Here is a 24023-nt window from a genome sequence, read left to right on the forward strand (position 1 = left end):
CTTTACACCAGGTCTTTGCCAAAGCATGAGCGCCTGGTGGATCTCCACGGTTCTGTCATCGATTACAGCTATGGCGGCGGCTCCAGCATTGCTGTGCTGCTCATCATGGAGCGGCTACACCGGGACCTCTACACGGGCCTGAAGGTGAGTCCCTGTAAGAGGAGCAAGAGCTAACTGGCAACCACACCCACAGGTTCTGTGTGGCCCTTCATCTTCCTAGTTTATTCAGAACTTCTAGTTTTCATAAGAGATTGTTGGGGTAAATAAGCTTTGTTGTCTTTTATTGCCCAAAGAAAACCTTAAAAAGTCTTAGAATCTATTTTCAGCATAGTATTATATTCAGGATACTATCATTCATCACTCAGACAAAGGTGGTTAAAATCTAGACTGGTAACTTTCTCCTGATTTAGAATGACAAGACAGCAAAAAAGCTTCCTGTAACTCTCCTGTTCTTGTTCTTTATGTCCTCAGTGTTTAAAGCTATTGTTTGTTTTTAGTCAACAAATATTTATGACTAAAAGAGTCTGGGGTGTGATGCTGTAGGATAAACGCTGGACTGCTAACTGCAAAGTCAGCAGTTCAAACTACCAGTCGCTCCTCGGAAATCTATAGAGTCACTATGAGTCTGAACTGACTCGATGGCATTTGACAGCAACGTTGTACAAGGTCCTATTTATTAAGTAGGTGTTGGAGGAGAATATTGAAAGTGCCATGAGCTGCCCATAGGACCAACAGATCTGTGTTGGAAAAAGTGCAACCAGAATATTCCTTGGAGGCTAAGATGGCCAAACTTCATCTCTCATACTTCAGACATATTGTTAGGAGGGACCAGTCGCTGGAGAAGGATCTTATGTTTAGTAAGGTGGAGGGTCAGAGAAAAAGAGGAAGACCTCAGTGAGATGGATTGGCCAAGTGGCAGCATCTGTGGGCTCAAGCATGGCAACAATAGTGAGGTTGGCCCAAGATCGGGCAGTGTTTCGTTCTGCTGTGCATAAGGTCACTATGAGTCGGCATCGACTCGATGGCACCTGAAAACAACAACAAGGGGAATGCAAAAAATTATAATTGCCAGGGGCTTTTGGAACATTGTAATCAGTGAGTATTTCATAAAGAGGAAGAGATGGACACTCAGCTGGGAGAGATTTACCCTGTTGGAGAGAAGCAGCTACACCAGGGGAATGTAATAGCACATAATGCCCTGAGCACATTTGATGATCAGTAAAGACACTGGTCAGACTGGACTAAGTTGTTCATTTGGGAAGAGGAGTAAGACAATATGCAAAGAGAGTTTGGGAACAAATTTTTGTTGTTAGGTACCTAATCACCAGATCAGATTTAGTTCCAAATCAGAGCAACCCTATATACAACAGAACGCAACACTGTCTGGTCCTCCACCATCTTTACAATAGTTACTTTTGAGCCCATTGTTGCTGCCACTATGTCAATCCATCTCATTGGGGGTTTCCTCTTTTTTAATTGACCACTTACTTTACCAATCACAATATCCATCTTCAGGGGCTGGTCCCTCCTGATAATATGTTCGAAATCTGAGAGGCAAAGTCTTTCCATCCTGGCTTCAGGGGAGTATTCTTGTTACACTTCTTCCAACACAGATTAGTTTGTTCTTCTGGCAATCTGTAGTACATTCAGTATTCTTATTCAACACTGTAATTCAAATGCATCGATTCTTCTACAGTCTTATTAATTGTCCAACTTTTGCATGCATATGAGGTAACTCCACCACTAGTCTGTCATACTCTGGTGACTTGAGTGTTACTGTGATGATGGTAGATATGCTACAGATACTTTAAATACCAGGTCACCTGTGGTGGACAAGTTGTAGCAGAGCTTCCAGACTTAACACTAGGAAGAATAGGCATATTACTTCTGAATATTTAGTCACTGAAAACCTTAGGAATAGCTGTGAAACATTGTCAATTCTAGTGCAGGAAGATGAACACCTTCTGGTTTGAAGGTATTAAAAATATGACTAGGGAATACCTAAAATAGTGTTACAATGTTCCCAGTGAAGGAGGCTGCCTTTGGAGCCTCTGCATTACATAAGACCATAGGTGGAATCCTGAACAGCATCCAGAATCTTCTCAGATGGGAAATTTCCACATGAAAGGACAAGCAGACCAGCCTGGAGCCTAGAAGAACAGAAGATACTTCTTGAAAGAAAGACCTACAGGAAAAATACAAAACAATAGAGGCAGATGGACTGTTACTATAAGAACAAGCAATTTGCTCGCCCAGGAGATATCAAGCCAAGTAGTTGGGTCCTTTCAGGGCAAACCCCCTTCTAAGAATAAGACTCAACAGGAACACATGCTCTGATTGGTGACCACGTTCATCACCTATAAGGGGAAGTGAGGGAAAAACAGCAATGAAGCTGCGAGCTAAGTCCTACAATGTTCAGTGGACTCCTGTGAACCCGAGTGGAGACCTGGTTGGCCAGCAGTGTGGCAAGAGCTGGAGACTCTTGGGCCCAGAGTCAGTGACATAGCCACAGAGGACTAGAGTGGAGAGTGAAGCATCCAGCTGATAAGAAGAGAGGGCATATGCACAAGAACACCCACACTTGCAGATAATACCCACTTGACCTGGCTTCAATGACTGGATGATCAGAGCTCAACTAGAAGAAGAAAGAAGAGGGAAAAAAAGAGGAATCTGATACAGTGTGATGAACTTGACCTACTCCTATGGATGTAGTAGCTCAAAAGAGGGAACAAATCTTTACAGCAAGGATCATTCCCACCCCCTCCACACACAGAGTAGACAGGGATGGGCAACTTGGACACTGGCTATCCAAAATGGTGGTGGTGATGATGGGGGGTTACAAAGGCAAGAAGTGACTGGCTTACAAGCTTTCAAGAGGGAACCTAGATCCAGAGGGCATGGAGGAAGGTAGAATCTCCACTGAGTAGTATCCAATCTGTCTGGGTGGGGCTGATAAAAGGAAATGCAGATAGGTCTCTTGTGATACAATTGTTGTTGTTGTTAAGTGCCGTCGAGTCGGATCCGACCCATAGCGACCCTGTACAGGGTTTCCGAGGCTGTAAATCTTTACGGGAGCAGAATGCCTCATCTTTCTCCCGCGGAGCGGCTGGTAGTTTCGAACTGCTGGCCTTAAGGTTCGCAGCCCGATTCGTAACCACTACGCTACCAGAGCTCCTTTGTGATACAATAGTGAATAATTATTATCAGGACTGACTGTGAGGGTTGGAAATGTAAAGGTAGACGTTTTATAGCAAGGAGGGGAGTGATTAACTTTGCAGTCTAGGAGTGGAGGTCCCTGGGACCACCAAGGGAGAAGAGTGAACAGTGGGACCCTACCCAGAGAAGCAGTGATGCCAGAGATGGAGGCAGAGATGATGACGTGGAGAGATGGAGCAGCTGGGGACTCCATCACCCAGAGAGGGAGAGGGGCTGTATGCTGACGACTGGGGGGCAGGCTTGCAGGGTATACCCTTTGGTTATTTGATGATGCATGGAAGGGACTGTAACCATGGCAGTGAAACGATATACGGTAGGATGAATGTAAAGCTAATGTTCTCCCATGTAATAAACTATCACATAATTCACAATAAAACATATATATATAAGGAGTTCTGGTAGTGTAGTGGTTACGAAACGGGCTGCTAACCTCAAGGTCGGTAGTTTGAAACTACCAGCGGTTCCATAGGAGAAAGATGAGGTGTTCTGCTTCCGTAAAGATTTACAGCCTTGGAAACCCTGTTCAGGGTCACTATGACTCGGAACCGACTCCACGGTACTTAACAACAACAACAAATATGACTAGGGAAAAGCTGTCTCCTCAAAGTAGAGTTGACCATAATGGTATGAAAGCTTTTGTGATGGGGCACAACCCAAAATGAGGAGAAACAGTTGCAGACATCCATTAATAATTAGAATGTGGAATATACAAAGTATATATGAATCTTGGAAAACTGGAAATTATAAAAAATGAAATGGAATGCATAAAGATCAATATCCTAGGTTATTAGTGAAATTAATTGGACTTGTATTAGCCATTTTGAATTGCACTATATAATATGGTTTACTATACCAGGAACAAACAATTGAAGATGAATGGCGTCACATTCATCATTGTAAAGAACATTTCAAGATCTATCTTGAAGTACAGTGCTGTCTTTGGTCAAATAATATACATATGTCTGCAAAAGCAAGACCAGTAAATACCATTTTTCAAACTTATATACCAACTGCTAAAGCCAGTGATGATGAAATTGAAGAATCTGACCAACTCCTTCAAGGAGCTCTGGTAGCGTAGTGGTTACGAATTGGGCTGTGAGCCGCAAGGGCAGCAGTTCAAAACTACCAGCTGTTCTGCAGGAGAAAGAGGAGGCTTTCTGCTCCCGTAAAGATTTACAGCCTCGGAAACCATGTACAGGGTCACTATGAGTCGGAACCCACTCCACGGCACATAACAGCAACAACAACAACCAACTCTTTCAATCTGAAATTGACCAAACATACAATCAAGATGCACTGATAATTACTGGCACTGAAACACAAAGATTACAAGCAAAGAGGAAGAAGTGGTAGTTGGAAAATACGGCATTGGTGATAGAAATGATGCTGGATATTGCATGATAGAAATTTGCAAGACCAACAATTTATTAATTGCAAATCACTTTTTTAAACAACCTAAGAGATGACTATACACATGAACCTCACCAGATGGAAAACAGGACTCAAATTGACTACATCTGTGGGAAGAAAAAGGGGAGAAGCTCAATATCATAAGCCAAAACAAGGCCAGGGGCAGACCATGGAACACACCATCAGTTGTTCATATGCAAGTTGAGGCTGAAACAAGAAAATTAAAACAAGTCCACGAGAGATAAAATGTGACTTTGAATTTATCCCATCTGAAAATGTGGAGACTATCTAAAGAACGGATTTTATGCAATGGACACTATGGTCGAAGACCAGAGAGTTGTGGGATGACATCATACAGGAAAAAAGCAAAAGGTCCTTTTCTATTAAGAAGATAGGAAAGAAACATAAAAACAAAATGTGTATCAGAAGAGACTTTGAAACTTGCTCTTGACTTTGGAGAAGCTAAAACAAATAAAAGAAATAAGAAATTAAAGGAGCTGAAAAGAAGATGTCAAAGGGCAGCTTGAGGTAACAAAGTAAAGAATTGTAATGATAATGAAATGTACAAAGACCTGGAGTTAGAAAACCCAAGGGAAAAACATACTCAGTATGTGTCAAGCTAAAAGAATTGAAGAAAAAATTCAATCTCCACTTAGAGGATTCTATGGGCAAATTTTTTAATTATGCAGAAAGCATCAAAAGAAGATAGAAAAAATACAGTCACTGTACCAGCAAGAAATGGTTGGCTTTCGTCTATTTCAAGAGGTCACATATGATCAAGAACCAATGGTACTGAAAGAAGAAGTCTAAGCTGCACTGAAAACATTGGTGAAAAACAAGGCCCAAGGAACTGATGAAATACAAATAGAAATCTTTTTAACAAAATGATGCAGTACTAGAGGTGCTTACTCATCTTTGCCAAAAAAATTTGGAAGGCAGCTGTCTGACTAACTGAATGGAAGAGATCCATATTTGTGCCCATTCCCAACAGAAAGCAGAAATCATCAAACATTATTATCACATGCAAGTAAAATGTTGCTTAAGATAATTTAAAAAAATAGTTGCAACAGTACATTGACAGAGAGTTCCCAGTGATTCAAGCCAGAATCAGCAGAGGACATGGAACTAGGGATACCATTGCTGACGTCAGCTGGATTTTGTTTGGAAACAGAGAATACCAGAATGATGTTTACTTGTGCTTTATTGACTGTGCAAAGAATTTCATCTGTGTGGATAATGACAAACTGTAGACAGCATAGTGAAGAATGGGTATTTCAGAACACATAATTGTGCTCATGAGGAACCTGTACATAGACCAAGAGGCAATTGTTAGAACAAAACAAGGGGAATTTGAATGGTTTAAAATCAGGAAAGGTATACATCATGGTTGTATCCTTTTCCTCCTACTTAATATATTTGCTGAACAAATAATCCAAGAAACTGTATTATATGAAGAAGAACGTGGCATCAGGACTGGAGGAAGACTCATTAACAATCCGTAATATGCAGATAATACAACCTTGCTTGTTGGAAACAAAGAGGACTTAAAATACTGATGACTATCAAACACCACAACCTTCAGTGTAGATTGCACCTTAATGTAAAGGAAACAAAAATCCTCACTGTTGAACCAATAAATAACATCATGATATGAAAAAAAAGATTGAAGTTGTCAAATATTTAATTTTGCTTGAATCCACAATCAACACTCATGGAAGCAGCAGTCAAGAAGTCAAATGATGTATTGCATTAGGCAGATCTGCTGCACTGGAACTCTTTATAAAGTGTTAAAGAGCAGAGATCAATTTGAGGACTAAGGCTTGCCTAATTCAAGACATTGTATTTTCAGTGGCCTCATATGCATATGAAAGTTGGAAAATGAACAAGCAAGACTATGGAAGAATCAATGCATTTGAATTGTGGTGTTGAAGGAAGACTATTAATAGCTGTATCTTTTTAAAGTACCATGGACCGCCAAAAGAACAAACTGTGTTGGAAGCAGTGCCGCCAGACTGCTCCTTAGAAGCCAGGATGGCAAGACTTCATCTCTCATTCTTCAGACATGTTTTCAGAAGTTCCCAGTCCTTGGAGAAGGACATCATGCTTGGTAAAGTCAGTGAAAAAGAAGAAGACCCGCAATAAGATGGTTTGACCCAGGGACAACAGCAATGGGCTCAATGTAACAACAATTGTGAGGAAGGCTCAGGACACTGCAGTGTTTCGTTCTGTTGTGCGTAATGTCATTGTGAGTCAGGACTGACTCGACAGCACCTAACAACAACAAATGAGGAGATTGAAAGTACCATGGCTTCGGTTAGGAGCACCTTAGTCCTCTTTAACACTTGGTGTAATTATTGAGTCCTCTTAGTACTCTTTGAATCGGGCTGTGAACCTTAAGGCCAGCAGTTCAAAACTACCAGCTGTTCCGCACAGGAGAAAGATGAGGCGTTCTGCTCCCGTAAAGATTTACAGCCTCGGAAACCCTGTACAGGGTCGCTATGGGTCGGATCCGACTTGATGGCACTTAACAACAACAACAACTTAGTACTCTTTGGAGTCCTGGTGTGGCGACAGACTGCTAAGCAGTTTGAACTGCAAGCTTGGTGGTTCAAGCTCACCAGTTGCTCCTTGGAAACCCTATGCAGGGTCACTATGGGGTCGGAACCGGAACCGACTCGACTGCACTTAACAACAACAAGTACTCTTTAACACTTTGAAGGAGGTCTTTTGCAGCAGATTTACCTATTGCAAAAAAGTCTTGTGATCTTTTGACTGCTGCTTCCATGAATGCTGATTGTGGATCCAAGCAAAATGAAGTCTTTGACAACTTCAATCTTTTTTTTATTGATCATGATGTTATTTATCCAGTGGTAAGGATTTTTGCTTTATTTACCATTAAAATACAATCCTTACTGGAGGTTGTATTGTTTGACCTTCATCAGTTAAGTATCTCAAATTCTCTTTGTTTCAAGCCAGAAAGGTTGTATTGTCTTCCTGTTACAACAGCTTACAAGCTGCTAATGAATCTTCCTCTAATCCTGATACCAAATTCTTCTTCATATAGTTTCTCAGATTATTTGCTCTGCATGCAGATTGAATTAAGTATGGTGAAAGGATACAACCCTGATGCATAACTTTCCTGATTTTACATTCAGTACCACTTGTTCATGACTGGCTCTTGATGTGCAGTTTCCTCATGAGCACAATTAGGTGTTCTGCAATACCCATCCTTTGCAGTGTTTTCCAGTGTGTCATTATCCATAGAGTTGAAAGCCAATAAAGTAAACGTCTTTCTGGTATTCTCTGCTATTAGCCAAGATCCATTTTATGTCAGCAATGATATCCCAAGTTCCATGTCCTCGTCTTAATTTTTTTTTTTTTTTTTCAGTTCTTTCAGCTTGAGAAATGCTGAACATGTTCTTCTCTTATGGTTTTATAACTCCAGGTCTTTGCACATTTTATTATAAAACTTTACTTTGTCTTCTCAAGCTGCCCTTTGAAATTTTCTGTTCAGCCCTTTTACTTCCTTATTTCTTCCATTTGCTTTAGCTTCTATATGCTAAAGAGCAAGTTTTAAAGTCTCTTCTGATGTCCATTTTGGTGTTTTCTTTCTTTCCTGTCTTTTTAATGACCTTTTGCTTTCTTCCTATATGATGTTCTTGATTAATCCCACACTTTTCCAGTCTTCAGTCATTAGTGTCAAATGCTTCTAATCTGCTCTTGAGATGGTCTCTAAATTCAGGTGGGGTATATTCAAGGTCATATTTGGTCTTTCGTGGACTTGTTTTAATTGTCTTTAGCTTCAACCTGAACTTGCATATGAGCAATTGATGGCCTTTCCACAGTCTGCCCCTGACCTTGTTTTGGCTAATGATATTGAGCTTCTCCACTGTCTCTTTCCATATATGTAGTCAATTTGATTCTCATATATTCTGTTTGATGGGGTCCATGTCACCTTTTCTGTTGTTTAAAAAAGATATTTCAAATGAATAAGTCATAGGTCTTGCAAAATTCTATCATGTGGTCTCCAGCATCATTTCTATCCCTAAGGCCATATTTTTTAGCTACTGATCTTATTCTTTGTTTCCAACATTCACATTCCTATCCCCAGTAATTATCAATGCATCTTGATTGCATGCTTGATCAATTTCAGACTTAAGAAGTTGGTGGAATTTTTCAATTTCATCATCACTGGCTTTAGTGGTTGGTGCCTAATTTGAATTAATGTGGTATTAGGAGCTCTGGTAGCGTAGTGGTTACAAATTGAGCTGCTAACCTCAAAGTCCACCTACCAGTTGTCCCACTGTAAAAAAATGAGGCTTTCTGCTCCCGTAAAGATGTGCAGCCTCGGAAACCCTGTGTAGGGTCACTGTGAGTTGGAACCGACGCCACGGTACTTAACAACAACACCACCAACTGGTCTTAGACATATAGGTATTATCCTGTCACAGAAAGCATTGTACTTCAAGACAGATTTTAAAATGTTCTTTTTGATGAAGAAAGTATGTTATTCTTCTTCAAATGGGCTTTCCCGCATAGTAAACCATATGATTGTCTAATTCAAAATGGCCAATACCAGTCCATTTCAGCTCACTAATGCATGGGATGGGAACACAGTGTTTCTGTATGATAAGCACTGGACTATGAACTACAGGTGCAGTGATCCAAACCCACTAGTCAGTCCGTTTGGGAAAAAGATGATGCGTTCTGCTCCTGTAAAGATTTTCAGCCTCAGAAACACTATACAGGGTTGCTGTAAGTCACAACTTAACAACAACAATGCCTAGGGTATCAATCTTTATGCCTTCCATTATATTTTGACAACTTCCAATTTTCCTAGATTTGTACTTCATATATTCCACATTCAGATTGTTAATGGATATTCACACCTGCTTCTTCTCATTCTGAGTTGTACCCATTGAGCAAGTTAAGTTTCTAAAAACTGCTCCATTCATGTCATTATGGTCGATTCTGCTCTGGGGATCTACTCTGAAGCAGCTCTTCCTCAGCCTTAATTCGAGTGCTTTTCCAACCTGAGGGGTTTCCCTTCCAGCATTTGATCTTAACAGTGTTCCACTGCTGTTCATAACATTTTCATCTTCCAACTCTGTATCTGACAATGGTCCACTGCTATTCTTAAAGGTTTTCAGTGGCTAACCATTCAGAAGTGGTCCACCTCTTCTCCTTCCTAGCCTATCTTTGTGTGGAAGCTCTGCCGAAACCTGTCCACTATGGGTGAATCTACTGGTATTTACAATACTGGTGGCATAGCTGCCCACTTCATAGCAACACACAAGCCACCACAGTACAAAACAAACTGACAGACAAGTTGTGATGAATTATTGTTGTTGTTAGGTGCCATCGAGTAGGTACCAACTCATAGTGACCCTATGCACAACAGAATGAAACACTGTTACGTCGTGGGCCAACCTCACAATGGTTGCCACGCTTGAGTCCATTAATGCTGCCATTTTGCCAATCTATCTCGCTGGGGGTCTTCCTCTTTCTCTGACCATCCACCTTATCAAACACGATATCCTTCTCCAGTGACTGGTCCCTCCTGACAATATGTCCGAAGTATGAGAGATGAAGTTTGGCCTCCAAGGAGCACTCTGGCTGCACTTCTTCCAGTACAGATCTGTTTGTTCTTTTGGCAGCCCATGGTACTTTCAGTATTCTCCTCCAACACCATAACTCAAATGCATCAGTTCTTCTACAGTCTTCCTTATTCACTGTCCAGTTTTCACATGCATATGAGGTTATAGTCCTCAAGCTAACATCTTTGCACTTCAACAATTTTAAAAGGTCTTGTACAGCAAATTTACCTAATGCAATACATCGTTTGATTTCTTGACTGCTGCTTCTATGAGTGTTGATGGTTGATCCAAGAAAAATGAAGTCTTCAACTACTTCAATCTTTTCTCCATTGATAAGAATGTTGTTTATTGGTCCAGTGGTAAGGATTTTTATTTTCTTTACATTGAGATGCATCCCATACCGAAAGCTGTGGTCTTTGATCTTAATCAGTAAGTATTTTAAGTCCTCTTCACTTTCAGCAAGGAAGGTTGTATCATCTGCATATTGCAAGTTGTTAATGAGTCTTCCTCCAATCCTGATGCCACGTTTTTCTTCATATAACCCAGCTTCTCGGATTATTTGCTCAGCATACAGGTTGAATAAGTATGGTGAAAGAATATACCAGTCACACACCTTTACTAATTTTAAACTATGCAATGTTTCCATGTTCTCTTTGAACATATGCCTCTTGGTCCATGTACAGGTTCCTCAAGAGCACAATTAAGTGTTCCGGAAGACTCATACTTTGCAATGTTGTCCATAGCTTGTCATGAGCCACACAATTGAAAGCCTTTGCATAGTCAATAAAGCACAGGTTAACATCTTTCTGGTATTCTCTGCGTTCAGCCAAGACAATCAGACATCAGCAGTGATATTCCTCGTTCCACATCCTCTTTTGAATCCAGCTTGAACCTCTGAAAGTTCTCTGTCAATGTATGTTTACAGTCGTTTCTGTATTATCTTTAGTAAAACTTTACTTGCTTGGGATGTCAAAGATATTGTCCAATGATTTCCACATTCTGTTTGAATCACCTCTCTTTGGAATGGGCACAAATCAGATCTTTTCCAATCAGTTGGCCAGATAGCTGTCTTCCCAACTTCTTGGGATAGATGAGTGAGTGTCTCCAGTGCCACTTCACTTTGTTGAAAGATTTCAATTTGTATTCCATCAACTCCCAAGTGCCTTGTTCTTTGCCATTTCCTTCAGTGCACCTTGGACTTCTTCCTTCAGTACCATGGGCTCTTGATCATGTGCTACCTCTTGAAATGGTTGAACATCGACCATTTCCTTTTGGTACAGTGACTCTGTGCATTCCTTCCATCTTCTTCTTTTTTTTTTTTTTTTTAATTAAATGTTTTTATTTTGCATTGAGTGAAAGTTTACAGGGCACATCATCAGCTTCACATTCAACCATTCATATAGCTTGTTTCATTACATTGATTATTATCCCCGCTATATATCATCAGTTTACAGTGTTTCTCTCTATCCTCTTTAGCTTTTTTTTTTTTTTGGAATGGGGGGGGACTTGGCTTATTGGAATTTACAGTCTCGGCTTTTAGGGGAGGTTTTTACATTTGTCTGTGGATATCCAGGGCTCACGTATGAGATTACTAACAAGTATTACTGAATAATCAGATGAGGGACAGTTTGTTATGTCTACTAGGTGGCTAGAGTCTGATCCTCAGAGCCTATGGTTTGGATGGTCAACAACGCTTGGGCCCACAGGGGCTTGGCCTCCTGACCGGGTCTGTGCTGTCTGCATCTGAGTCCTCCTTATTTATTGATTGTTTAAGGGACGCTGCCTGTCTTAGGTGGTCAGTGCGAATTCCTCAGTCTTACCAGTCATTGAGACTCATTGCAGCATGGCAATGTCTCTGTCCCAAGTAGCCGAGGTTCCACGTGATCCTTACCCGTCTCTGGCCACACGTCCAGCATAAACAGCCGCCATCCGGCCTTCCATCTTCTTTTGATGCTTAAGGTATCATTCAATATTTATTCATTTCAAATACCTTTTTTAAACAGCATAAGAGACAACTATACACAGGGCCTTCTCATGAAATACACAGAAATCAAATTGACTACATTTGTGGAAAGAGATGGTGGAAAAGCTCCATATGTCATCAGCAAAAACAAGGCCAGGGACAGATTATGGAACAGACCATCAGTTGTTCATATGCAAATTCAGATTGAAGCTGAAGAAAATGAAGACAAATCTATGAGAGCCAAAATATGACCTTGAATATATCCCACCTGAATTTAGAGATGTTATGAAGAACAGATTTGATAAAGACCAGAAGAGTTGTGGAATGACATCAAGAATAACGTACAGGAAGAAAGCAAAAAGTCATTAAGAAGAAAAGAAGGAAAAAATCAAAATGGATGTCAGAAGAGAACTCTGAAACTTGCTCTCCAGTGTAGAGATGCTAAAGCCAATGGAAGAAATAAGGACGTACAAGAGCTGAACAGAAACTTTCAAAGGTCAGTTGGAGAAGACAAAGTCAAATATTAAAACAAAATGTGCAAAGATCTGGAGTTAGAAAAGCAAAAGGAAAGAACACACAGCATTTCTCAAGCTGAGGGAACTGAAGAAAAAATTCAAGCCTTGGCTTTCGTTATTGAAGGATTCTATGGGATGAATTATAGAGGACCTAAAATATTAAGAATTGTCATAGACTCCAAATTCTGTCATAGACAATGAGAAACTACCGAAAGGTTGTTTTGGAGTAAAGGCCAAGAGTTCGGTGAACCTCTGTTGAGAAGAAAGACCCTAGAGAAGGTATGTGCCATCTCACAAATTCCTATTTCACCAGTTTAAATAGAAGTTGTCAGAAGTACAGCAGAGGAAACTTGTAGAAATGTAATTTCCCGGAATCATGAAGAATCAATCTGATGAAGAAAATTGTTCTCCACATGTCCATTTTCCACTTCATTTCAGAGGAGGCTTTTCTATAAGTGCAAGAGAACCTTACTTGAACTTTGGGATGAATGGAATGATATTCTTCAGAATTCAAGAACCCCTAAAGTGGAGGCTTAGTAGAAGTAATCCAACCTTGGTGTCTGAGTCCACCAAAACCAGGGATAACTAGGCCTACAAAGCAATGGAAGTAAATTGACATCAGGAACCAACTTATAATTAGTAACTTTGAGTTTTGTGTGCAGTTTCAGAGTTTGTTCAAGTGTTTAAAATGAGTTTGTACTTTAGGTGTTTGCTTGCACCCTTAGTCACACTTGGGGATTGTCTAGCTGACAACATGTAGCCTCCAAGCGGTTTTATCTTGCATTGTCTCCTTTATAGCCTACTCTTCTTTGCCTCCACACTACTTCCCTGTTTTCCTCTTTCATTTTCTTTAATTCCCCTCTCTGCCCTTGGGTGCACTAGTGCAGCCAGTCCTTTAGTAACCTGCAGAAGGAACTCTTAGTTGGTTCAAGCAAGCAGTGGTCAATGCATTGCCTTGTAACTTGTAACATTGACAAGTAAGATATTTTGTCTTCCCAAGGCTGGGCTAGCCCTGGAGACCCGTTTGCAGGTAGCACTCGATGTGGTGGAGGGAATCCGCTTCCTGCACAGCCAGGGACTTGTTCACCGTGACATCAAACTGAAGAATGTATTGGTAAGTCGAGCTATTTCCTCAAACCAGTACTCTGCCTCTCTGGGTTAAATGTCCTTTTGGAGGGTACATTTAAATACAGGTTTGGTCATGACCAGAGGGCAAATAGTAGTTTAACAGCACAGTAGACATGACATCCTCTTGAAACTAAAGTTTGAACTCTGTGTTCTTGCACTTAAAGTTGTCTTTTGAGACTGAGGGTGGGCTGGAATTACAATGTTCTTCTACTGGTTTTTACCATAGGTCTAGCTTCTAATGCTAAAGGTCTTGTTTTCTTTTTTTTTTTTCTCCAAGCACTATTCTGAAATATTTTAAACATATAGAAAAGTTACATGCCCTTTATCCTGTCTAGAGGAAAGGGAAATACTTCCAAAATTGTCAGCTAAAACCTAAGAGGCTTATCAATTGCCAAATTGTCATGGACCTTTAGGAAAAGACCTTACAGGGACTTTTCCTCAGGTGACTAGAGGATCTCAGCCTTCTTAGTTATCAGCTTTCTGCCCTGTTGATAATTGGGAGTTGAGCTGCATTTCTCACTGTCCTTCCGTGGACCTCCACTTACTTATCTTTCCAAGATTTATTCAGGTCCTGATATGTACCACACACTATGTTAAGTGTCTGAAATGAAAAAGCCAGTTCCTGCCTTCAGGTTGTTCACAGTATAGGGAGGAAGACGGTAATGGAAAGAATCTAGAGACAGGAAGGTTGGAAGTCAGATTTGTTAAGTACCTACTTTTGGAGTTTGATTTTTATACTGAGTGCTGTGTGGCAGGATCAGAGACAGAGTGACTCTTGCCTTGCTTTGTTGGCAGCTAGACAAGCAGAACCATGCCAAGATAACTGACTTAGGATTCTGCAAGCCGGAGGCTATGATGTCAGGCAGCATTGTGGGCACCCCAATCCATATGGCCCCTGAGCTTTTCACAGGTAAGACTAGAGATGCAGAAAGTGGGTTTGGACAGGACTTGGTACTTTAACCCTATATTCCAAAAGAGGGGTGTGCTACCCTATCCTATGCATGGACAGCAACCAGAAAGTCACATCTATGCCTCAGGGCTCAGGGATATTATGGCCTCCCTAGGTGGCCATGAAAGGAGTCCTGGTGTGTATTGGGTTACACACTGGGCTGCTAACTGCAAGGTCAGCAATTCAAACCCACCAGCCACTCTGCAGGAGAAAGTTGAGGCTTTCTGCTACCACAGATACATAGCTTTGGAAACAATAGGGAGTAGTTCTTCTCTTCCTGTAGGGTTGTTAGGAGTCAGAATTGACTCAGTGGCAGTGTGTGGTGGATGTTTGGAGTTGTCCATGATAGATTACCTCATGCCATGTGATGCTTAGTCAGCATCAGGTGTCCCTCTTTGGACAGCACCACTCATTCACATCACGAATTGAGAATAAAGACCCACTCGCTTTTTGCAAGGTGATTCCACACCTTGCATCATCATATTGCTTTCAGAATAATCTTTCTAAAACATCTTCATGTCACCTCCTGCGCTAAAACATAAATGACTTCCCATTGCCCACTAAATTCAGACTCCTGTGTCCAACTTGGAAATTTTTATGCTGGTTCCAACCCACCCACCCACGCACTTACCTTTATTTCCCAATTTTATATCCCTAATATGATCGTTTCTACTGCTCTTCTGTCAGTTTGTGGCTTCTGTGTTGCTGTGATGGTGGAAGCTATGCCACCAGTATTGAAAATAACAGCACAAAGTGTATGATTTGTTGAATGTAAAATGAATGTTCTGTCCTCAAGTCACAATAAAAAAAAACAAAACAAAACATAAAATAACAGTAGGATCAGCCATAGTGGACAGGTTTCAACAGAACTTCCAGACTAAGACGGACTAGGAAGGAGGAGAGGTGGACCACTTCTGACGATGAAGGGGAATACACAGAGTCACTGTAACCAAAAAGAACTTGTGGTTGTTGAACCATTTCAGAGATACCATGTAGCCCAGAGCAGATGGCATTAAAGGAAGAAATCCAAGCTGTGCTGAAGACACCAAAGCTCCAGGCATTAACAGAATACAAATGGAAATGTTCCAACAAATGATGCAGCACTGGAGGAGCTCACTTATCTGTTCCGAGAAATTAGGAAGACAGCTACCTGGCCAAGCAATTGAAAGAGATCCAATTTTGTGCCCATTCCAAAGGAAGGTGACCCAACTGAATGCAGAAATCTGAACGATATCACTAATATCACATGCAAGTAAAATTTTGCAAAGATAGTTCAAAAGCAGTTGCAATAGTATATAGACAAGGAGCTGCCAGAAATTCAAGATGGATTCAGAAGAGGACGTGGAACTATAGATATCATTGCTGACGTCAGATAGATCTTGACTGAAAGCAGAGAATACCAGAAAGATGTTTACTTGTACTTTATTGACTATGCAAAGGCATTTGACTGTGTGGATTATAACAAACTATGGATAAGATTGCAAAGAATGGAAATTCCAGAACATCTCATTGCAGTACAGACCAAGAGGCAGTCATTGGAACAGAACAAGGGAATATTGAATGGTTTAAAATCAGGAAAGGTGTACACCAGAGTTGTATACTTTCATCTTATTTAGTCTGTGTGCTGAACAAATAATGTGAGACGCGTATTTCAAGAAGAACTTGGTATTGGGATTGGAGGAAGAGTCATTAACAATCTGCAATATGTAGATGATACAACCTTGCCTGCTGGAAGCGAAGATCAAAGACTATGCTGTAGCTTTCAGTATGGATTATACCTAAATATAGAGAAAACAAAAGTCGGGTCAGTAAATACCATCATGATAAACAGAAAAGATTGACGTTATCAAAGATTTAATTTTGCTTAGATTCACAATCCTCATAGAAGCAGCAGTTAAGAAATCAAATGACATACTGTATTAGGCAAATCTACTGCAAAGGCCTTTTTAAAGTCTTAAAGAGCAAAGATATCAGCTTGAAGACTTAAGGTTGGCCTGACCCATGCCATGGTATTTTCAGTAGCCTCTTATGCATGTGCAAGTTGGACAAAATGCATAAAGAAGGCCAGAGAAGAACCAACAGATGCATTTGAATTATGGTGCTGAAAAAGATATTGAAAGCTACGTGGACTGCCAGAAGAACAAACCACTCTGTCTTGGAAGAAGTACAGCCAGAGTGCTCCTTTGAATCAAAGATGGCAAGACTTTGCCTTTTGTATTTTCGACATATTGTCAGGAGGGACCAGCCACTGGAGAAGGACATCATGCTTGGTAAAATGGAGAGTCAGCCAAAAAACCGACGACCCTGAACAAGATGATTTGACACAGTGACAGCAACAATAGGTCATACTACCAATTGTGAGGATGGCTAAGGACTCGGCAATGTTTTATTGTTTTGCATAGGATCGCTGAGTTGGAATCCACTCACAAGCACTTAACATCAGCAATGTAACCTTACCAGGGGTTTTTTGTTTGTCCTTTTTGACTGTACCATAAAATAAAAAGACCTTGTTTTCCTTCTCTTTGTCAAGTAATAGTCAATAGCTAGTTCTTGTCAGTCTGTATAACCTTGATCTCCCAATACCAGAGTTTTTTTGTTCTATATGAAGAGGCTTCAAAACATTTTTGAAAAATGGGATGAAAAGATAATGGACTTTTTCAGTGAACATTTTGAAGCCCCCTCATAAAGTAGAAATTAGAAATGTGTCCTGCCTATATGGCAGGGTTATTGTGAGAGATAAGGGATGTTAGGAGCTTTAGACAAAATGTATGGAGACCTTGGCGGGAGCAAGGTGGCAGTGCTGACGTTGTCTTCCTCTCTCTCTCACTCACTACTTTTCATTCCTTCTTGCTGTAGGAAAGTATGACAATTCTGTAGACGTCTACGCTTTTGGGATTCTTTTCTGGTATATCTGCTCAGGCTCTGTCAGGCTCCCTGAGGCATTTGAAAGGTGTGCCAGCAAAGACCACCTCTGGAACAACGTGCGGAGAGGTAAGCAGTGCAGTCCAACTCGTCCTGACTTCCTCCCTGAGGGCAGTGAGATGGGACACTGCAGCAGTGTCCCCTCCCCAACCACTCCCCCGCAGCAGCATGATTTTTACAGTGGAGGCCAAAGCTTATTGTATTCTTTAGCTTTCTGAGCCTGGGTTGGACACTCATAAGCTGTCAGCTAGTCAGGCCTCTTCCTTGTGTTCGTCTCCCTCTTTCTAAGTCTAATCTTATCTCCGTGCCTCTTCCTCTAGGAGCCCGCCCAGAACGGCTTCCTGTGTTTGATGAGGAGTGCTGGCAATTGATGGAAGCCTGTTGGGATGGTGACCCTTCTCAGAGGCCTCTTTTGGGCATCGTCCAGCCCATGCTCCAGGGCATCATGGACCGGCTATGCAAGTCAGACTCTGAGCGGCCTAACCGAGGGTTAGATGATTCCACTTGAAAACAAGCAAGAGACCTTTCTCTCTTCTCCGTTTCTTCCCTTTCCCTCTACCTACTGGCCTTGGGAAGAAGTTGACATTTATTTAGTACAGGGAGCTCTCAAGAGAATTGGTGCTTGCTGGGCAACTTGAGATCCTCCCAAGCAAAGATTACTCTTGTATAGGGAAGCATTAGATGGCTGGGCATATTTGCCATGTCCCAAACTGTTCCTTTAGCTAAAAAAATTTTTAGGTCATGAAAAGTTGTTTAGAAGCTGAAAATTGGTCATTGGACAGGTATACAAGATAAGATGCTCTGGCCTTGTAATCGATAAGGAGGCAAGTCTTAACTGTCATCAGCTCACTGTGTGTGTTTTTTCAAGATACCAGGTGAACACCGCAAGGCAGTAGTACTGTGATCTCTTCGTCATGACTTGCGCATTGTGGCTCCATTCAGTGGTCAGAACCTTTAGCTCATTTGAGCTTAATTCTGTGTCTGTGAGAACATAGACACAAGAGAAATAAGTGGGTGCCTGGCTCCTGCTGTCTGGCTGTCAATGGAAGCCCCAGTGAGGAGGCTAAAAACAAAATTTCTGCCCCTTACAGTACCAGTGTTTACATTTGTAGGACTACATAGCCCAGATTCTGGAAGAGGGTTTTACTGTTACATCACCCAGAAGCAAAGAAAAAAAAAAGAGAGAGAAAGTATATGTATGTAAGTGATTGGATTTTGAGTTAATGTTAAATCCAGAACAGAATCTGCCCCTCTATTCCTTAGATCATTTGTTTTTGTCTTTAGTCTCAAGATGGGGAAGCTCCATGTACCATGGTACTTTGTGTTGAGTGTCTGAGCAAAACTGATTTGCTGTGAAGCGTCTGGTGAGACCTGTAAAGGGGAAGATCTGGAGACCCTGGGCCCCATACACACCCACTAGAACACGCTGGAGAACATTATTCTGCCTTTTGTGTTTGAATTGAACACATTGACATTTTAAAAACTTTGTCAGTAAGCTTTTTAACCAAGGTTTCTTCTGCAGTTTTTCCCCTCTTCCCCCTTTTTTAACTTTATATAATCTGTTAGAAGGAAAAAGATTAAGATGAAAGGGAAGAACAGTGTAATAGTTCTGTGAGTGTACCTTCACCCCCCGTGTTATTGGCATCTGGGAAGGTTCTCTTCCCTTTGCAGTTGAGATGGGGAAAGATGGTCCTTTTCCCGTCTCATGAGTTTGTCATGAACTATCATTGAGAGAAACTCTTAATTCCTTTATAGAAAAGGGCATAATTTGAGCATCAGTGCATCTCTGATCTTGACTTCAAGCCTTCTTCAACCAAACTGGGCCATTAGATGTAGACAAACAGGTAGACAGAGGAGTAGACAGTATATAGTAGCCTCTTTTCTATCTGCCTAGTCCCCAAGAACTGTGATCTGGCCCCTGTACCCAGTCCCATAGTGTGGGAAATAGGTCCTTGGACAGGTATACAAAATAAGAGACACATTTGTTGGGATTCTCCTGACTTGTGCCAGAATGGCTGTCTCTTGAATATAAACAGTTTCAGTGGAGTCTGTAAGACATTTTCCTTATCTTTAAAACTCAGTTTAACTCTTTGGCTGTCCTGGACTCTAATTATGAAATGTTAGCATGTAGCAGCCCCCTAAGCATTTGAGGCCTTCAGAATCTGCATGGGGAGAAAATGTTTCCCTTGCAAACGATGGTGACAGTGATGGTCTCTGAGCTCTGTAGGCTGGAGCCTTGTTTAGTGGAGTGTTTAGAATGTGTTTTAGAACTGTAACACCTCCTTGCTGTCCTTTAGGGTGAGCCCTGGTGGCACAGTGGCTTAGCGCTCAGCTGCTCACGCTACGATCAGTAGTTTGAACCCACCAGCCACTCCACTGATGGAAGATGTGGCGGGGTCACTGTGAGTCAGAATCGACTGGACAGCTAGCTGTATTTCAGCATTCTTTGCCCTTCTAGGACAATGATGGGACTTCTAGGAAGCCAGCTTTCAGGTTAGGAAAGAAGAGGTGAGTAGTCTCTATGTGTGAAAAATAATAACAGAGGAAAATCAAAATAAGTCTGTTCTGTTTGAAATTTCAAGAGAAAACAAGAATTCCCATTTGAGAGCGTGTATTAGTTTTTCTGTGTTAGTTTTTCCCAGTGTGGAGTCACATCTCTTAACATTCTCTGGAAGTCTCTACTCCTACCTCCATCAACACTTGGGAGTTTAGGTTTTCCCCCATCTCAGAGTCCCATTTCAGTTGATTCCCTATGGCTTAGTCTGCTCTCACATCCCAATTTTCTAGCAGATTTCCCAACATTTTTTTGCCCAGGGTGAGGGAGGAAGGGAAGGGTTAATGCTAAGTAAGAAAAGTGGTTGTGTTACAATTCATTTAAAACAAAGTATTCTGAGAAAAGGTGCAAATTCTTCCTGAAAAGTTTCCAGGCCGGCTAAAGTCCACACAGGGATTATTTGGGGGTGTTATTTAAACACTCAGCAGGCTGAGTGCAAGAATACAGATGTGTTATGTATATATATTTGCTTTTGTTTTGTAGCATTATCAGCTAAATGTGGACTCTTTGTTCCTTGGCACTCATCATTACTAAAGTGAGGGAATGCCATGAAATGTACTGTATTGTATATTACTTGGGAAGACACTAGCTTATTCTTAAAAGTCTGATAGCACTTGGGCTGTGGAGGACTCAACATAGTCCTGAAGAGTTCAGCTACTCGCTGTGTTGGTGCAGGTTGCCGTGGGGAGGAAGACGGATGGCATGACAAAACTTCCCTTACTGTGTGCCATCCTGCTCATCACCTGATGAGGGTCATTCACCCCAGCCAGAAAAGGGCTGCCTGGCCATTTGTAATGCCCTTGTAGACTGGTTACCCATTTTGCTTCAGAAGCGATGTTGGTGGCAGCTGGGAGCATCTTAACACTGGACCCTGTGCCTAGATCGCTGGCTGCAAGGTCAGCCTGGCTGGACTGAGGAGTGCTCAGTGTGGCTGAGGTTTCCATAGCCCGGTCCTGGTTCCCTTGTTCCTTCACAGAGAATGGGTCAATGATTGAGCAAGCCTTTCATTTCTCTGAGGGAGAGGACTGTGCTGGTTGTTCCCACACCAAAGAGAGTCACTTTGACTCCATCAGCTTCAAGGGGACAGAGTCCAAGCAGCAGCTTCTCTTTTTTTAAACACTAACATTGAAGGACACATGACGAAAGGCTACATCACTACCAGGGATAGAAATCAGGCAGTGGCAGAACTCTCCGCCAGGTACCAATAGCTGGTATAATTAGAACTTGATTTTCCTGGTGGGGGAAGTGGTTTGGGGTAGCAGAGCTATAATGGAATGGAATCACTGCACTGAGTGACACTTTATATTTTGGCTTGTTATTTAGCACCGAGAAGCTGAGAAGTTGGTGAGTACAGTAGCACTTAGGGGAGGAGGGGAGCCCTTTTGGCCAGACTTTGGAGGGATAGCATGCTTGGTATTCCTTTTGGCTAATCATGGAAAGGAGTCCTGGTATGGCTCTGTAGGATAAGCACTGGACTACTAACTAACAAGGTTGGCAGTTCAAACCCACCAGCCACTCCTCGTAAACTCTCCTCAAGGTTTCTATGCATCAGAACCAACTCAAAGGCACTTAAACAACAACAATAATCATGGAAATGTCCAAGTCCATATTGCATCTGAGTAGGATTAACAGCCCTGGGAGAGTCCATTACCAAAAGAGTATTGTGAGTTTTCAAAAATTGAGTTTTTTAATATGCTGAATTAAATAGTCCAACTTTTATCTTAAATGGAAAAAAGGCTTGAGAAGCTTATGTACTATAGGCTCCTTGTGGTGGCTTCAAGTACTCCTACTGTTCTTAAAGGGTTTTATTGTTAACTTACAGCCTAAATGAGGGGATGGTGGAGACGTGGGCCACCTGGCATGGGGGAGGTCACTTTGTCCAGAGGGCTGAAAGGAAATTGGTCTGGACAGCTTATTGTCATTTGTCTTAATGTGATGGATGTGTGTTTTAAAGGACTAATTTTTATTACAGTGTTAAATAAAAATGTAACAAACTTAAGTGTGTAGACTAAAAGTGCAATAACAAAAGAAATTTGGGGTCAAACTTTAGTCCTTATATTCTCCCATCTTAAACCACCTGGCGCTTTTCTTACTCTTGTTACAGCAGGACCATGTTAAATGTATTTTTAAGAGACACGACTATGGGTTAAGTCTTCACTTAGTGTAATTTTGAATGATTGGGTTTGGTTTTATAGACTCTCCAGTATACTTGTTGGAATGCACAGATGCCAGATGTGCTGTGTAATAAAGATCACATTAACATCTATGTTTACTTGTTTGGCTTTCCTTTCCCCCCACCTCACTACTTGTGTTGACAGGACACTCCTGCCTGTTTCATTCCATTTCCACTGTGACCTCTGCAGTCAGATGTCTTTTTAATTTGCGTTAGGAGCTACTGATGAAACTTCGTACATCTCCATAAAGGACCTTCCCAGCCAGGTACTCTGGATACTTTATATTAACATTACTATAGATAAATAGGGCAGAGGGATGGGGGAGGTAGGTTAGCAGAGGAGGCAAAGGGCTAGAGAGAGCAAGCAATTTGCTTAACTTGGGCTAATGCACCAGACTCCAAAGCCATTTGAGCTGCAAGGTCAGCTGTTCAAGCTCACCCGCTGCTCCTTGGAAACTCCACAGGGCCACTATGGGTCAACTGACTTGATGGCACTTAACAACCACCAGTGACTCTAAGGAACAAAGACCTGGAGATCTGCATCCATGAAGATTACAGCCAAGGAAACCATATGGAGCTCATTTCTACTCTGTAATACATGGGGTTATCATGACTCAAATAATACAGTGGGTCTGGGGGGATGTTTTGTTTTGTTTGGGGTGCTTACCCATTGTCCAGCTTCTTTTCAGCACAAATGTACAGCATTCTAAGTGAGAATGTAATCTACCAGCCTGTCTGCATTTAGTTAGTTGAATTTTCTGTTGAGAATCACCCCACTCTCAGATTTGCATGCTCAGAAAGGCCTGACAGGCACCGTCAAGGGCCACTGCCAGGAGGTCATACCCACCACACACCAGTTGACACTGGGTCTACCACCACTCATAGTGGCCCCGTGTGTGTCAGAGGAGAGTTGTTTGCATGGGGTCTTCAGCGGCTGATTTTTCTTACATCTCCAGGCTTTTCTTTCAACATGCTCCTGGAAGGACTCAAATCACCAACCTTTTAGTTTAGCAGCCAAGCATGCTAATCGGTTACACTATGCAGGGACTTCACCAGGAGAGCAGCACCATGTGATTGGCTTCATGTAGCATGCCTTCCAATCCCATGGGGTGTACTCGTTTTATTTTGGTTTTGGTTACCATATCATGTCAGACATGTGCTCATCTGGTTCGAGTTCCTTTTTGCTTTTTTTCTGCTTATGATTTGACAGCAATACAAGGTTGACCAGGAGATGGCAGCACGTCTTAAACTGTCTCTGTATTTAAGTTTCTTAAAGGAAACGTTGAAGCTGAAGCTCAGCCTGTTATTAATTGCTCTTAAGTCGATTCCCACTCAGCAGCCTTGACCCAATAATCATTTAATGCGGATAAGCCTCTTGTGAATTTTTTTCACTTGTCACCCTCTGCTAACTTTAGTTTAACCCTCACAGTTAAACATAGCCCATCATATGCACACGGTCTATATTCTCTTGGTATATCACTCTGTGACTCAGCACTCAGCCCCTCTTTTACCATTATCACTCTGGAGAAAATGGCTTGTGTAATACACATTTTTAGATAGGGCACATTTTTTCAAGAACACCTCCATCAATGGAAG

The 24023-nt window shown here is 41.5% G+C and overlaps 1 protein-coding gene across 2 annotated transcripts in view; it reads left to right on the top strand.

The window, feature by feature from the left end:
* The window catches only part of DSTYK (dual serine/threonine and tyrosine protein kinase), a 75151-nt gene extending 56679 nt beyond the window's left edge, over window positions 1–18472 (top strand). Inside the window, exons 9-13 of one of the 2 annotated variants that reach the window (XM_006834086.1) lie at window positions 12–144; window positions 13702–13815; window positions 14625–14739; window positions 17635–17769; window positions 18021–18472. In XM_006834086.1, coding sequence (XP_006834149.1) covers window positions 12–144; window positions 13702–13815; window positions 14625–14739; window positions 17635–17769; window positions 18021–18208 — 685 coding nt within the window. In that variant the 3' untranslated portion in view covers window positions 18209–18472. The remainder of the gene's footprint in view (window positions 1–11; window positions 145–13701; window positions 13816–14624; window positions 14740–17634; window positions 17770–18020) is intronic. The other variant, XM_006834087.1, reaches the window with a different exon arrangement.
* The last annotated feature ends 5551 nt before the right edge of the window (window positions 18473–24023 follow it).

This window comes from Chrysochloris asiatica, unplaced genomic scaffold (assembly GCF_000296735.1).
Source record: "Chrysochloris asiatica unplaced genomic scaffold, ChrAsi1.0 scaffold00009, whole genome shotgun sequence".
Taxonomy (NCBI): domain Eukaryota; kingdom Metazoa; phylum Chordata; class Mammalia; order Afrosoricida; family Chrysochloridae; genus Chrysochloris; species Chrysochloris asiatica.